At 35.6% G+C, this 14,722-nt stretch overlaps 1 protein-coding gene across 5 annotated transcripts in view; it reads right to left on the bottom strand.

The window, feature by feature from the left end:
• Positions 1-14,139, bottom strand: part of qvr (glycosylphosphatidylinositol-anchored protein quiver) — a 34,658-nt gene extending 20,519 nt beyond the window's left edge. For 2 of the 5 annotated variants that reach the window (XM_073081627.1, XM_073081631.1), the window contains exons 1-2: positions 13,939-14,139; positions 10,274-10,412 (exon numbers count right to left, since the gene is read on the bottom strand). In XM_073081627.1, the coding sequence (XP_072937728.1) occupies positions 10,274-10,298 (25 nt within the window). In that variant the 5' untranslated portion in view covers positions 10,299-10,412; positions 13,939-14,139. The remainder of the gene's footprint in view (positions 1-10,273; positions 10,413-13,938) is intronic. The other 3 variants (XM_073081628.1, XM_073081629.1, XM_073081630.1) reach the window with 3 other exon arrangements.
• Positions 14,140-14,722: the final 583 nt, after the last annotated feature.

Genomic DNA, 14,722 nt, shown 5'->3' with positions numbered 1-14,722 from the left:
AGAACCCTTTGTGGTTCGACTCCGGCGGCACCACCTCCACACCTATTTCTACCTAATAACACCAGTGTTAGGCGCTGCTGTGTTCCGTTTTGAAGGGTGTGGTAAGGGAGACAGACTTTTCCGAGGCGTTCCAGCTTAGTCCTCAGGGGTAGCGGCGCATCTGTGGCCGACCTCAGGTAGGATCTAATCCTATCTGGGGTTGATTACAGATGTCCATGGGCGGCAGTAGCCACTTACCATCAGGTGGACTGCATGCTCGTCTGCTACTCATATCATTTAACAAAATTCTCCTTTAGCGGTGAGATAACGTTCCTACTCTAAAACTCAAGAGCTTGATGCACATGTAAGTATGTGCCCTAAAAACTGGAGTAACGTACACTTGCGTCTTTTGTTACCGTGCCAGCTAAGCCGAAATGGGGATTTGGAATACAGCAATGCGCATATCCCACTTCCCGGCAATCCCGCCTGATGGCACTTCAAAATGTGTGGGATAACAAAAATGGTGGACTTAGGTACTAAAAACAACGCAAATTGTGTAAATCTAAAGAAGAGTTCTGGCTGTAAACGCCATTATTAATAATCAATCTATTCAACGATTTGTGTACCAAAGATCTACATTTGACAACTTCACACTTGAAATTTTTTCTGACAAAGTAATCGATATTAGACAATTATTACATACTAGAAATTGTCATATATATGTTATAAAATAAATAAAAATTAGATACATAGGTAGTAGTTAATTGTTTTGTCCCTGTAGTTCCGGGACTAGAATAGGACTACGGTAACTCCTGCCTGTCGTAAGAGGTGACTAAAAGGGGGCGTCCGGGGTTGCGGGCGGCAAGTGTGGGAGCTCGAGCCGTCCAGTAAGCGATCCCGGGATAGACGGTAGTATGTGTGGTCGCATACCGTCGTGAACACCAGATGGTGCGGGAGAAGTGAAAACTGCTCCCTCAGGGGAGAGCCATCGCCTCGGGGCATCGCGCTTGGAGGACTCCGGTTGCGTTTGCGTCGGAGATCCCGAAGTTCTCCAGCAAGCGTTGAGGACGGCCACCGGGGGGGGCAACACAGGGCTATGAAGGATTCTTACTGCACTAAGTAGGTTGTCTCGTCGGGATCGCCACTCAGATGACCTGGCATGTACGATGGCATGCGGCCACACATACCGCCATCCTTCCTGGGGTCGCTGGCTGGACGGTTTGAGCTCCCACTCTTGCCGCCCGCAACCCCCGAAGCCCCGTTTTAGTAGCCTCTTACGACAGGCAGGGGATACCGGGGATATCGATATTCTGGTCCAGGAACTACAGGGTCTTGCCCCTTCTTAGAGCTACCTAAAGGCACGAAGAACAGAACTAAACTATACTACGTGAAATATTTCTTTCTTCCTCGTATCTACACATACACATCTATTACTATTACATCAGTTTTAACTTCATAATGAAACACAATTCAGTGCTTTTTTTAGTGGTCGTAAAACATAAATAAATATAGCAGTCTCCATTGACCCTCATTTCGTATGGCGTCACAATATTTCTAATTTTACGTAAAATAAAAAGAGACTACTACGAAAACGAGCACACTTGGTTTTCTTGTGTTTCTTATGTTTATTTTTTCTTTATAATATAGGAGTAGCAGACGAACATGTAGTCTACCTGATGGTAAGGCTGACGCCGCTCATGGACCTCTGTAATCAACCCCTATAATATTAGATTCCTACTTGACGGCCACAGATGCACCGCTACAGCTAAGGGCTAAGCTTGAATGCCTGAAAAAAGTATGTCTACCTTACCACACCCTTCAAACTAGAACACAGCAGCGCTTTGCCTGCTGTTATTAGGTAGAAATAGGTGTAGTGGTGTTGCCGCCTGATTTGAACTGAAGAGGGTTCAAGTTACGTTAGGTTTAGATGATTTTCAATTGTTTTTTTATCGAAAACTTAAATCATAACTAGATTTGTATCAACAAGCACGGAGTACGTTACCCGTATACACAACACCCGTATTTGTTGCATATGATAAGACTTTTATCATTACACTGAATGACCGTTTCACTACTCAAATTTTATTTTTAGTATAGACATATTTGGCTTATCGCAATTTTTCCACTTTCGGCCAGGAGACAAGAGAAAATAGGTAGAGATAGTGAAAAGGAAGGATCACTGTAATTGGCCCTCGCAAAACATGTTAACTTCAAATAGATTCGGTATATATAAATATGTTTTTGGCAACATTTAATGGTAATTAATCTATTTCGTCATTGTTTAACTAATATAATCCCACATGCCGGCACTTGTAAATCATTGTGTTATTCCGTTTGCCGCATACGACAAACTTGCTACATTGAAGACTGAAGACATTTCTTTATTTCACTAAATGGCGGACCTTGACATAAATGTTCAATGAATAATAGTTAACTATAAGTTAAAACACATTAACACGTTAGCTGCGGAACGCGGCTTAAAACACCTCGTCCATGTCTGGTCGTTATAGCGGTAAGAAAAAACTTTAACTTCTCTGTGGTGCGAGAGGCATAACTTCCGTCTGGTTCAGTGTAGGAGAGTGATAACTATATGTTTGTGATGTGCTACTGATTCCTAGTTCTATGGTACACCAACCTAATGTCGGGTTTGTTAGACCTCGTACCGCACTGAACAAATAATAATGCTAACACAGTGCGGAACGAGGTTGGGAACGCCTCGTTTCCCCACGCACCTCGTACCGCACCCCACGCTAGCTTCACGTGGTTAGTGTTGTGCAACGCAGTCGAGGCTGCGTAGCGACGAAGTAGGACCGCTGTCTTTATGTTGAAAATTATCATGTCGAAACGTTGCCGAAAAAAGTTGATCATGGAGGAAGATGAAGAAAAACCGGTTGAAAAATCTGAGCCAGAATCAGAATACAGGAAGATATTTCAAAAACAGGTAAGTCACAAATATACTCTGTCTAGGTGAAAGTCCAGTAGTGAGACTTGGCAGGCTAGGCGTATATCCGTATAGTAAGAAATTACATTATAGATAATTACGTTTCCTGTTATGGTTCAAACAAAAGTTAAGTAGCTACATTATTCATATAGGAAACGTAGGCAAAATCGTTACCGAGTATTCCGATTACTCTTTACCCTAATCTACTCGCTCCTACTTTTCAGAATCCACTGCATAGAAAGCACATCATCTCGATAAGGGTCCAAAGAAGAAGAGATGTGTCGGATGCTACGAAAAACTCCGCACATTCTTGACATGTCGTGAGGCAGACAAAAAAACCAAAAAAAAAATCTCACGGAATGCACTGTTTGCAAAAAACCTTATTGTTTGAAATGTTTCAATGAAAAACATCCATAACTTTTCCCCTTTTTGTATTCATTCTGTCCATAACGTTGATAAATAAAAACAATAAAATAAAATCGATATTTATTTTCCCATCACTAAATTATATGGAAACCTGCCATTTTTCAGTGCGGTCCGAGGTGCATTAGACCCACATTTTATTTTACCCATAGAATCTAAAGTAACGAATTTAACCAAGGGCGGCGGCAGTTTTAGGTTAATCAACTCATTGTTAATAATAATCAAGACAAAAGCCGTCGATTTTGTCTTATTTGGCGCCAAAAAAAGGATTTTAGTCTCCTTCGGGCGATGGGATTTAACACGCCTCGTGCCGCCACAATGTCGGATATAGGACGAGGTTTAAAACAACTCGTAACGCAGTAATGGAAAGTACAGAAAAATCTGTGCCGCAGGGAACGTGTTAAGATAATGGAAAATGATCTCTGTCGTTTGGACGTTTGTGATCAACCTCAAATTCTTCAAAAACACATCAGCTTTATAACACTGTTGTAATTTCATACGCCGTTATTAATAGCAAAACATCACAAGAAATAGAGGCATAGATATTTTGGCTAAGTCTTTCTAATTTAATTTTGTAATTGAATAATTTGCCAAGTAATTAAATGTGGTAGACTCTGGGGTTAGATTCCTCAGGTACCACTGTCACACTTTTTTCACCGTACTTATCCGAGACGTTTCAGCTTAGACTTCAGGGATAGCAAAGCATCTGTGGTCGATCTCAAGTAGGACTCCGATCTTATCGGCGGTTGATAATAGGTGTCCATAAAGCAGTAATTATTTACTATCAGGTTGAGTATGCTATTTTTTATTTCCATTTTAAATGAAAAAGATTTTTAGGCGCCAAATTAATACTACGTACCTATTTCCATCTATGGGTAAGTACCTATTTTTTTTATAATATAGGAGTAGCAGACGAGCATGCAGTCCACCTGATGGTAAGTGGCTACTGCACCCATGGACATCTGTAATCAACCCCAGATAGGATTAGATATTCCTACCTGAGGTCGGCCACAGATGCGCCGCTACCCCTGAGGACTAAGCTGGAACGCCTCGGAAAAAGTGTGTCTCCCTTACCACACCCTTCAAAACGGAACGCAGCAGCGCCTAACACTGCTGTTATAAGTAGAAATAAATGTGGCGGTGGTGCCGCCGGAGTCGAACCACAAAGGGTTCTACCACCTTCATTTAAATGTGGTTCATTGAAGAATCGTAATACGATAGACAAACAAACAGTTCCGTTTCAAATATACACAACTGTTACACTTTAATATTATTAAAGGCGCGGATAAATAGAAATAGCTATTTATTCCTAGATTATGAGTTGTGGCGGGAATGACATTAATATCCTCTGTGACGTTATGATTTTATAAATGGCCGCAAATAGGACGTAGTGATGGGACGTATCGATACTTTTTGTGATTTTATACTATTTGTCGGGTCTTATTTTTGGGTACGAAAAGTTACGGAATTTAAATTAGTCTATGAAATTTAAATTGAATTAATTTAATAATGATGTATGTAACGCTGTATGTATTTTTTTATTTAAGTATTTAAATATAATCTACAAAGTCAGATAATTATTGTTTGGATGCATCGAGGACTTGGGGTTATCTATGTAGATAAGAACACGAGATCTCAGTACAAGTACAAACTAAATTACTTATATGGGCTTTAATCTGCATTTTCCAGACTTATAATAACAATATGGTCAACACACATATCTTATTTATTACGTAAATAACATTTAATTAGCAAAGGAGCTTGCAGTTTATGTGATAGAAATTGGGTAGTGATACTACATTCTTAATAAATTCTAAATACAATCAGAATTCTGTTACAAATCGGATACAGTGATAAAGCCGTTTGTTAATATATTGGCTTTACCTAATTTATTTTTATTGCCTTAATTTCAAAAATGTGCTATGCGTAATTGACAGTTATAGGCTCTAATAAGTTATAGTATACATAAATGTACAATAATAGGTAGTTTTCTAATCGAACGTATTTGCAATACATGCGAATTTGGTTTCCACACATGATAGTAGCAAACATGGCCAATTCCGTCTTGTTTTAATAGTATATGGCAACTTATGACGCAGCAATATCTTGCAACAAAAAACAATTCTCTAAAAAATCGACACTACTAAAAACATTGGAGTGATCTGAACTATTTTATGTTAGTCAAATTGTTGCTAGAAACCCATTAATTATGTTCGACATTACGAGCGTATAAATGGCTGCAAGAAGGACATGACGTCTAAGATCGACACACTTTATGATCCAAAATGTAATGAGTGTCTTGCCAAATGTGTACAAATCAATATAATTGGAGTGTCAGTTTGTAATTCCACTGTATTTGTAGTATAAAAGAAAGACATGCAGATGATAAGTGGCTGCCGCCCATATTTTTTTAAATATTTTTTTTATAATATAGGTCTATCAGACGAGCATGCAGTCCACCTGATGGTAAGTGTGTACTGCCACCCATGGACATCGGTAATCAACCGCAGATAGGATTAGATATTCCTACCTGATGCGAGATGCGCCACTACCCCTAAGGACTAAGTTGGAACGCCTCAGAAATGTATGTCCCCTTACCACACCCTTCAAACCAAAACACAGCAGCGCTTAACACTGCTGGTATGTACATGTGTAGGCAAAGCCAGATAAGATCAGTTCTACCTGAAATCGGTCACAGCCGTTTCTCCTGAGGACTAAGTTGAAATGCCTCAGAAAGTATGCCTCTCAATCAGACCATTCAAATCGGAACACGGGAGAACTTAACACTGATGTTATTAGATAGAAATAGGTGTGGCGATGGTACCTCCGGAGTCGAACATAAAGGACTTCTACCACCCTTCGAAATTACTTACATCATTGTAGTCAACAGATTTTTGCTAAACATAACCTTGAAGCTGTTTCTCATATAGTCTAGGTGCCATTTCACACAAGATTAGCACGGAAATGGACCATTTGACTCATCTTTCAATAAAAAGTAAAGGAGTATATGACAGAGCCTGTTTATTCAATAAAATAATATCCTGTACAAAATAATCGGAAATAGTTGGTGCAATTTTCACTAATCTTTCAATCCAAAGTAAGAAAAATATGAGGTAAGCCCAAGTGTAGTATGACTTTATTTTTGGAACATTTTTTTATGAAGTACCTACTTAACCATTGAGCTAAAATTTGGAATAGGTACTTATGTATGTGAAAACATATATAAGTAGCAATATGGATATTTTTGAGTTGATCTGATGATGGAACCAGGTAATAACCATAGCAACGCCTCACAACTTAACAAGATATCCTCATCGTATTCAGGCTTGTTGTATCCTTACTATCCTTCCTTACTAATATTATAATGATTTTAATGACATTTTGTATAAAGATAGTCGAAAACCCGTGAAAGGACATAGGATAGTTTTTATCCCGGGAATCCCACGGGAACTAGGGATGGAGATCTAAGATCGATTAATCGGAGAATCGTTCTTTTGAACCAAAAAGTCGATTATTTTATCGATATTATTAAGGATTGAATCGTAAAATATGCATTTGATCAAATGATGATCTTTAGAAAAGTTCTTGTCCATGAGCCCACGAAGGTTTCAGAGTTTGTACGACCAATTTTCGCCAGATGGTGCCACTGTCATTCCAATGAAGGTACGAATTTTCAGTTTTATGTATGTTAGTATGTCATATTATTTTCTTTTAAACGCGGGCGAAGCCGCGGGCAAAAACTAGTTATACCATGGTAAAGAAACAGGCTTCTACCAATCTCTTTCTTTACTATGATTTTAAGTTAACGGTGGTAAGAGATGTAAGAGAGTGGGTAAAAGATACACATACTGAGCAAGGAATCTGTTCAATGACTGCATGCTCGTGTGCTATGCATATATTATATACTAAAAAAACTTTTGTCTTAAGTCGGAAGTTAAAATAGCTCATTTAAAAAACCTGGTAAATTGGTTGATAACATCGTATTAGTTCGGTTTTCATACATTTAAAATTCGGGGCCAACGATAATGAACTAATGTAGGGAAAGTCGTAAAGACATCATAACTGAGCTATATATCACACTTTATGAACGTTTTAAATGTTACGTTTGCTATGAAACGCGTAAAACGATTCTGTTTTATGTCCATCACTATGTCGAGCCCCATTTGTTTACTATTCTAATTTAAAACATTAGTATCTATTACAATATTTAAGTCGTACTTCCGGTTTGTATGTTATATCAATTGCGCGACATAGAGTTGGCATTGATGTTTATGTTGTATTAAATATCCTACGTTATGTCACTCTGGAGGTATTATTGCTACACCTATTTCTATTTTATACCACTGATAGTTAACGCTGTTTTCTGATTCGAAGAGTGCCTTAACAGACATTTACATGACATGTTCCAACTTTATGTTCAACATAAAGTTACCTAGTGTACCTTGGGTAGAACTTAAATCCGTGGTCAAAACATTGAATAGCGCTTCAGTTGTTCGTTTTTATTAAAATAGAAAAAGGTGTCGCTGTTGACAACTATATTCTGTCTTTCAGACGGCACGATACTCGTAAGTCCTCGATGTCGGTAGTTCAATAACAGTCGAACTTTTTTTTGGAAGTGTTTGGGCTGGTTTGAAAATCGACATGGACCAACAATTCGCTAGAACTTTCCATTTCCACTAGGATATAGAGGGTTGCAGTCCAGATAAACAGAACTTACCAGTTCCGCTACTTCCAAACCTATTCTACCTTCAGATTTCTGATTCATTTAAATAAAACTACCTCGTAATATTATACAAATTTTACATTAATAGTGATGTCACTGTCTTCATAAATATCGATACTTTTTTACAACATTATATAATTGATTGCTTAAATTAACATTTTATTAAAATGCCAAACTGGATTATATCTAAACTTCACTAGTTGCCAAAATAGCTTAATTTTGGCATGAGATACTGCATTAAAACTGTTTAGACTCTACCACCCTCGCATACATCAAAGTTACGTTTTCCTTTGAACTGAAATAACTGGAAAATTCAAGGTATTACGTGACAAGACAGAGATTACAGTGGCCAGCGCAACAATAGCGCTAGGGTTTATATTTCCATTTTGCATGCAAATGCGAATGACGTAATAATGTATGTAAGCGTCATCAAGACCATTTTTGGGGTTAGGTCTCCTTTCAAAATGAGGGTAGCGGTATACTTTGTGGTGGCCAAGTGTGAATCGGTAGTTTTCGGACACTTTTGAGAAATGTAACACGTTTGATATAGATTTCATAGACATATTTTTCTGCGCTATTTTCAGTTATCGTTACAGCAATTCATAATTATTTTGAAAAATGCACATTATTTTTTAAAATATTCAAGTAGCCAACGAGCATTCAGTTGAAAACCCTTATATTTATAATACCCTCTTACCACCTTTTCATAATAAAACACAGCAGCGTTTAACGCTGCTGATATTAAGTAGAAATAGGCAGGTGGTGGTACCTCAGAGTCGAACCACAGAGGGATATACCACCTTTAATTATGCTTATTTATCATTGATGCAATAGTTTACCGCACAAGGACAAGCAGACCGTCAACTGTTAGGCTCATTACAGCTTATATGAGCCGTAATAAGCTGTAAAATACAGCAGCTACACAAATCGTGTTGAGGTCCGATCTCTAATATAATTTCTCGCTACAGATGCCTTGTTATCTAATAACTATGTTGGATCGCTTTACGTGCTACTGCAGTCTAACATTATCATAACTGAATAGGCTACTTCAGCTTCACGGTTCTCAGACAATAAAATTTCGAAATATCACAGAACTTTTACAAATATAAGTTTTATGCGTTACATTTGATATCAAAGAAAGTGGTAATGAATTTCCAAAAAAAATTGATTCATCGCGTGCTTGACGTTAGAACCGGAATAATGGAATAATAAATAATCCTACCTTAATATTTAACTTTCTATGCTCGAGCTTTGGTCGCGATAGCCGAATACTTTAAGGCTTTATAAAAACAAGAAATGAAAATTAAAATGATTGTTTATTGTAAAAATTCTGCGACTTGAAAATGTGAACGAGTGTTAGATATATCATGTGCCATAAATGTACTTATTATTATCGAACCATTGTAATCCTACTGCTGGACACGGATCTCCACTCAGAGCGATGGTTGCGACATATACCACAACAATAATTAAGTGCACCATATCGTTTTTTACAGAACTCTTAGGTATGTGAGTAGGTTTCCTCAAAGTTTTCCTTCACCATGTGATAATGTATAATATGCGCATAACTACGAAAAAATGACACATGCGTGCTTGGGTTCCCAAACCACGGACTAGAAAGTTGAAATTCATATAACTAGAGTAACACCGCTACAGAATAGTCTTCTTATAATGATTTTTACACTCATACCTCCACGCTGATATTTTGTGGATGTCTTGGAAATAAAAAGACAAATACACAAACTAAAACAAATATCATTCAGACCATCAACAAATTCATCATTGACATGTTTTTCTAACTGGGAAACCCAAACACTGCGTTCCAGACCAGTATGATGACCGCTTCACCACATAATATACTTTTTTTTATATATACTATAGGAGTAACAGACGAGCATGCAGTCCACTTGATGGTAAGTGGCTTCTGCCGCCCGTGGACATCTCTGATCAACCCCAGATAGGATTAGATATTCCTATCTGAGGTGAGCCACAGATGCGCCGCTACTCCTGAGGACTAAGATGGAATGCCTCGGAAAAGTATGTCTCCCTTACCACACCCTTCAAAACGGAACACAGCAGCGCTTAACACTGCTGTTATTAGGCACAAATAGGTGCGGCGGTGGTGTCGCCGGACTCGAACCACAAAGGGTTCTACCACCTTCCAAAAGGTTAGTAAACATATAATAATAAAAATATACAATAGATACCTGGAACGGGAAAAATCCACCGCATTTTCGTTGTTACACGTGGTTGCCCTGATCAGCTCGACTGAACTGCCATCCTTCGGTTTCAGGCTTCGGTTAGCATCCCGCTGCTTCGTAAGGTCTTACTGTAATAACTGAAACCCTATAAGGTTTAGCGGTTACACTGTGCTTCTTGATTTTCAAGACGACGAGTTTTTTTTTTTTTTTTAACAACTTAAACTGCGGGTTTAAAGTTTTAGTCAGTTTTTTTCAAATATTGCCGAGGTATTTATTAGAAATAATTTTAAAATAATTTCGGATTTTGTTTATACATTGTTTTAGGTATTTCTGATTATTTTTTTAAATTTAGGAAGTTCACATTATCTGTGCCCGTTATTAATAATCAACCTATCCACTGTTTTACCAGCTAAAGATCGACAATTCATAAGATCTTCATACACATTGTCAAATTTCGATCTTTGGCAGGTAATATATGAATAGATTGATTATTAATAACTAGCGTTCAAAGATTATTTTTACCTGTATTGTGATTTTAGCGATATGTTAAGTTATAGAAATGATTTTAAGTTCTTATATAGGAGTATTAATGAATGTTAAGGGCTTAGTAGAGTTAATCTTTAAACTGGTTACAAATGTTTTGTTATCCTTAAGAACTAATAACGCCTAATATTAGATTACTAATGTATTTTAATAAACTAAATGTCAAATGCTTCTAATTCTGCAGTTGGCTGCATTTCATCGAAATATTGCAGTATCTACGCAGATATATTTAACTGAAAACTCAGTTTTATCATCTTGAATCATACAGACGTCATAAGTTTTAATATTTGGCATTTGACAGTAAGTATAAAATAAGTATGATGGTATACATTTTTCAACAGAAGAGTACTTTTACCCTAATTTTATAATACAAGTTTCTACAACGTTTTATCCGTTTGTCTACCCTTATTAGTTACTTTAATTAAAAGATCGTCTTGGAATAATTAAAAACGTATTCCTATGATTGGTAGCTGATCTTTTATATTTTTTTAATTGTAATTGAATTATATCATTTTATTTTAGATATATCAGGCTTACGATTGGTCTCAACTAATGTGATGGTAAGTGTTAAACCTAATCAAATTCCTATCGATTTTTCTGCGATCCTAATATTTGAGGTCTTAACCAAAACATCAATTTAATATTAGAAAATGAAAATTATTTATTGCCAGAATATTTATTGGTAAATGGTGACAAATATTTTATATATTCTTACATTCTACTATCAAAATAATATGCAATGTTCATAATACAGTAATAATGTTTAGTTATTTAACTCAATTATGTATATTAATGTCAAATATGCTTAATTTAATTAAATTTATTTAAATAACATGAAAAAAATATGTATGTCAATATGGCAGCTGATTATTTTCCTTATATGCAAAGTATTCGCCCAAGTCGTAAAAAACATTTATCAAGGAGCCAGTCAGACGCTTCATTTTTAAATCTGCAAGAAGTCAATTCTTTAAAATTATAGGGTAGTTTATTATACTAAATTAGACTAAAAGATTTAAACCAACGAATTCCATAACTTCTTGTTTCTATTTCTTACAGATCATATTTTAACTGTGTCTACAGAAAACTATTTTACCCACGAGTGATAATTCTTTTCACGGGAGTCGGAACACATCAGTTAAGTGGGATCTTGTAAGATGTCTATTTTTATCCCGTTTAAGAACATCTTAAAGAAGTCACTGCAGCGTGAAGATGTTAGCGACTATTGATTTTTCTTCGTCTCATTTGAAAACATCTCGGGAATTATTGCGTGCCTATTGTAGATAGTAATTCTTCTGAAGAAACGTAGGTTAATGGGCAATAAAATCCTCTATAGATTGTTCAATGCCTCTAGATTTATTCTATGTATGCAACAAGCATTCGGCCTATTTTTAGTCTTAGAACATTATTTTTTATGTATGTTATATAAGAAATCGTCTGCAAATTTCGTGTATGACAAATTTGATTGTGTTAGTTGTAGTAAAAAAAAGCTTCAATAAGCATTTTAATAATATATCATGCAGTTTATCTCAACTTCTAAACCATTCATATAACGAGATCAAATACGTACGTAAAAATTACTGTTAAATAATAACAGATAGGTTGCTACCCCTAATTTGTACCTAAGTCTTATGTACGCTTCAAAACTACAAAATAGAGTTACGTGAAAAAAATACTATATAATAAATGTTATGTATGTTACTTTGTGATTTATGTTATGATATATTATACTTTTGTAGCTATATTTATTTCGGTCTCGTAGCTGCTGTATTTCTGGAGTCTTTGAAAACGTTTCAGAAATATATTCAACTTCTTAGATGTATTTTGGGACACAAAATACTATAACTTTCATTCATAATGAACTTACAAATCAGTGTTAAGATTTCTTCAAAATTTTTGAAAACTATGTATATGTTAAATACAGAATTAGGCCTATGAAATAATTTAATCTGACCAATTTTTCGTGCGTTACGAATAACACGGGATAGTATGTGACAAGGGAAATGATAATCTGGCGTTTCATTGGACAATTTCCAAATTCTATAGTTTTAACAACGCTGACGTAATCATATTTATTTTCTCATATTTTTACATATTATTATACAACAAGATATCGTCTTCGTCTTAATATAAGAGTGTTTTACGTAATTTAACGTGCCTACGTATTAAATAATTTCGTTTTTTACTGTTTTACACGAATCTACATCTCATCGATACATTTTCATCACTTACACAATACCTAATAAAATATTTGATATGATACATATTTATTAAATAGACTGGAAACTTTTACTATAGATTTATTATTTCTTTTGATCTTTAAATAACTGTAAATAAGAACAGTTAATTAAATTATAAAACAAAACATAAAAATATTTAACAAAATAAAACTGAATTTTAGTGCTTATCGATAAATAAATATATATTGTCAATCCCTTTGAATTTTTATAATGATGTCCTTGATTTTAAAAAGTCATAGATGTGACAGCCGAAATGGCGCGAACCGTCATAATTTTACCACTATTTTAGCTTTATTACAGCATGCGCTTGTAAAAATAAAATATGCTACAATTTGATGTTTAAACGACAACTTTTGTTAAATATTTGTTTTACGTAAGTTCTATGAGTATTTCTTTTTATATTAGTGTGTTTCTTACATAATTTTTATTTTTTGCTCCACGTTATGGCTTGGATTGAACTTAAACATGACAGAAAGGTAGCATTATTCGAAATTTGAACTGAAACCTCTTGAAAATTGTCGCAAATTAGCTTTATTTACACGTTTCAGTGAAAGAATGGCCGTGGAAGGGGCTCTTAAAGAATGTTAGCGTAAAAACGGTTGTCCTCGTGCCTACTCGGTTTGCGCAGACATTATCGATTTTGGGCAACCCCGAACGTGGGGTTATGTTGAACATTGTTTACGATTAACATTTAATATAACACTTTATTAAAAACACGTTTGAATGAAACACTTTTTTATTCACGCATATTTTTACGAATGCACCATTTACGTTTAGGCAAAGACACCTGTTATTTACATCCGAAATATTAGTGTTCTTTTTTACTTTTTTTATTTTTTCAGCCAGTTTAAATGTAATAGAATTTAATTGAAATTATTAAACAATTCTTACCGTTGACTATCCTTATTGAATAAAAAGAAATAAACGAATATTATGTATCACTACCTAATTATTTTTACGTCGATATGTTATCTGCGACGTGCATAATAGTGCTATAATCGCGCTATATGGAACATTTTTCTACGTTTTGCGGGTTTTAAGCGATTTTGAGCACATCGTACGCGGGAACGGGACGTGAGCGTCTACCGCGCGCTCGGGAGAGACTGCCAAAGTTGACACCTCTCTGAATCTAAATACCCCGACGTGGATTGACGTTTCCTTGTAAAGATTACCGTGAGATTATAAATATATTCCATTGATATACAAACATGAACTGTGGCAAAATAAAATGAAAAATAGTTCTCGTGAATAGCTTTTAACAACGTCAAGCGTCACCAATCTCATATGACTTATGAAAATTAAACTGGCTACCTACTTATTGTAGGTACTTGCTAATACATTAGTTATATTCTTATCACTATGGTAAGATTTACGGTGAATTTTCTATAGAACACTATAGTAAAGGTGACTAAACTTGAATTTTCTAAATGATCATAGCGAAAAATCTAGGCTAGCGGTATTAGGACTAAAATCATACATGTACGGAATTTAAATCTAGACTTACGTAGTAACTATTTATGAATCTGTGTCTAGACCCTATAAATACATACGTTAAGCTTTGAAATAAAATACTCGATGTAATAAGGTACCGTGCAGTGTAATAGAAATAGAATAATTTGGAATGTTTAAACAAATGTTAATTTGTCCTCCACTTAATTTTAAGCAATTAACTTTC

Source organism: Epargyreus clarus, unplaced genomic scaffold (assembly GCF_041222505.1).
Source record: "Epargyreus clarus isolate Ecla_fem2 unplaced genomic scaffold, WU_Ecla_fem_2.2 ptg000016l, whole genome shotgun sequence".
Lineage (NCBI taxonomy): Eukaryota > Metazoa > Arthropoda > Insecta > Lepidoptera > Hesperiidae > Epargyreus > Epargyreus clarus.
The sequence above is the reverse complement of the archived record's forward strand: the minus strand, read 5'-3'. Positions and strand labels throughout refer to the sequence as shown.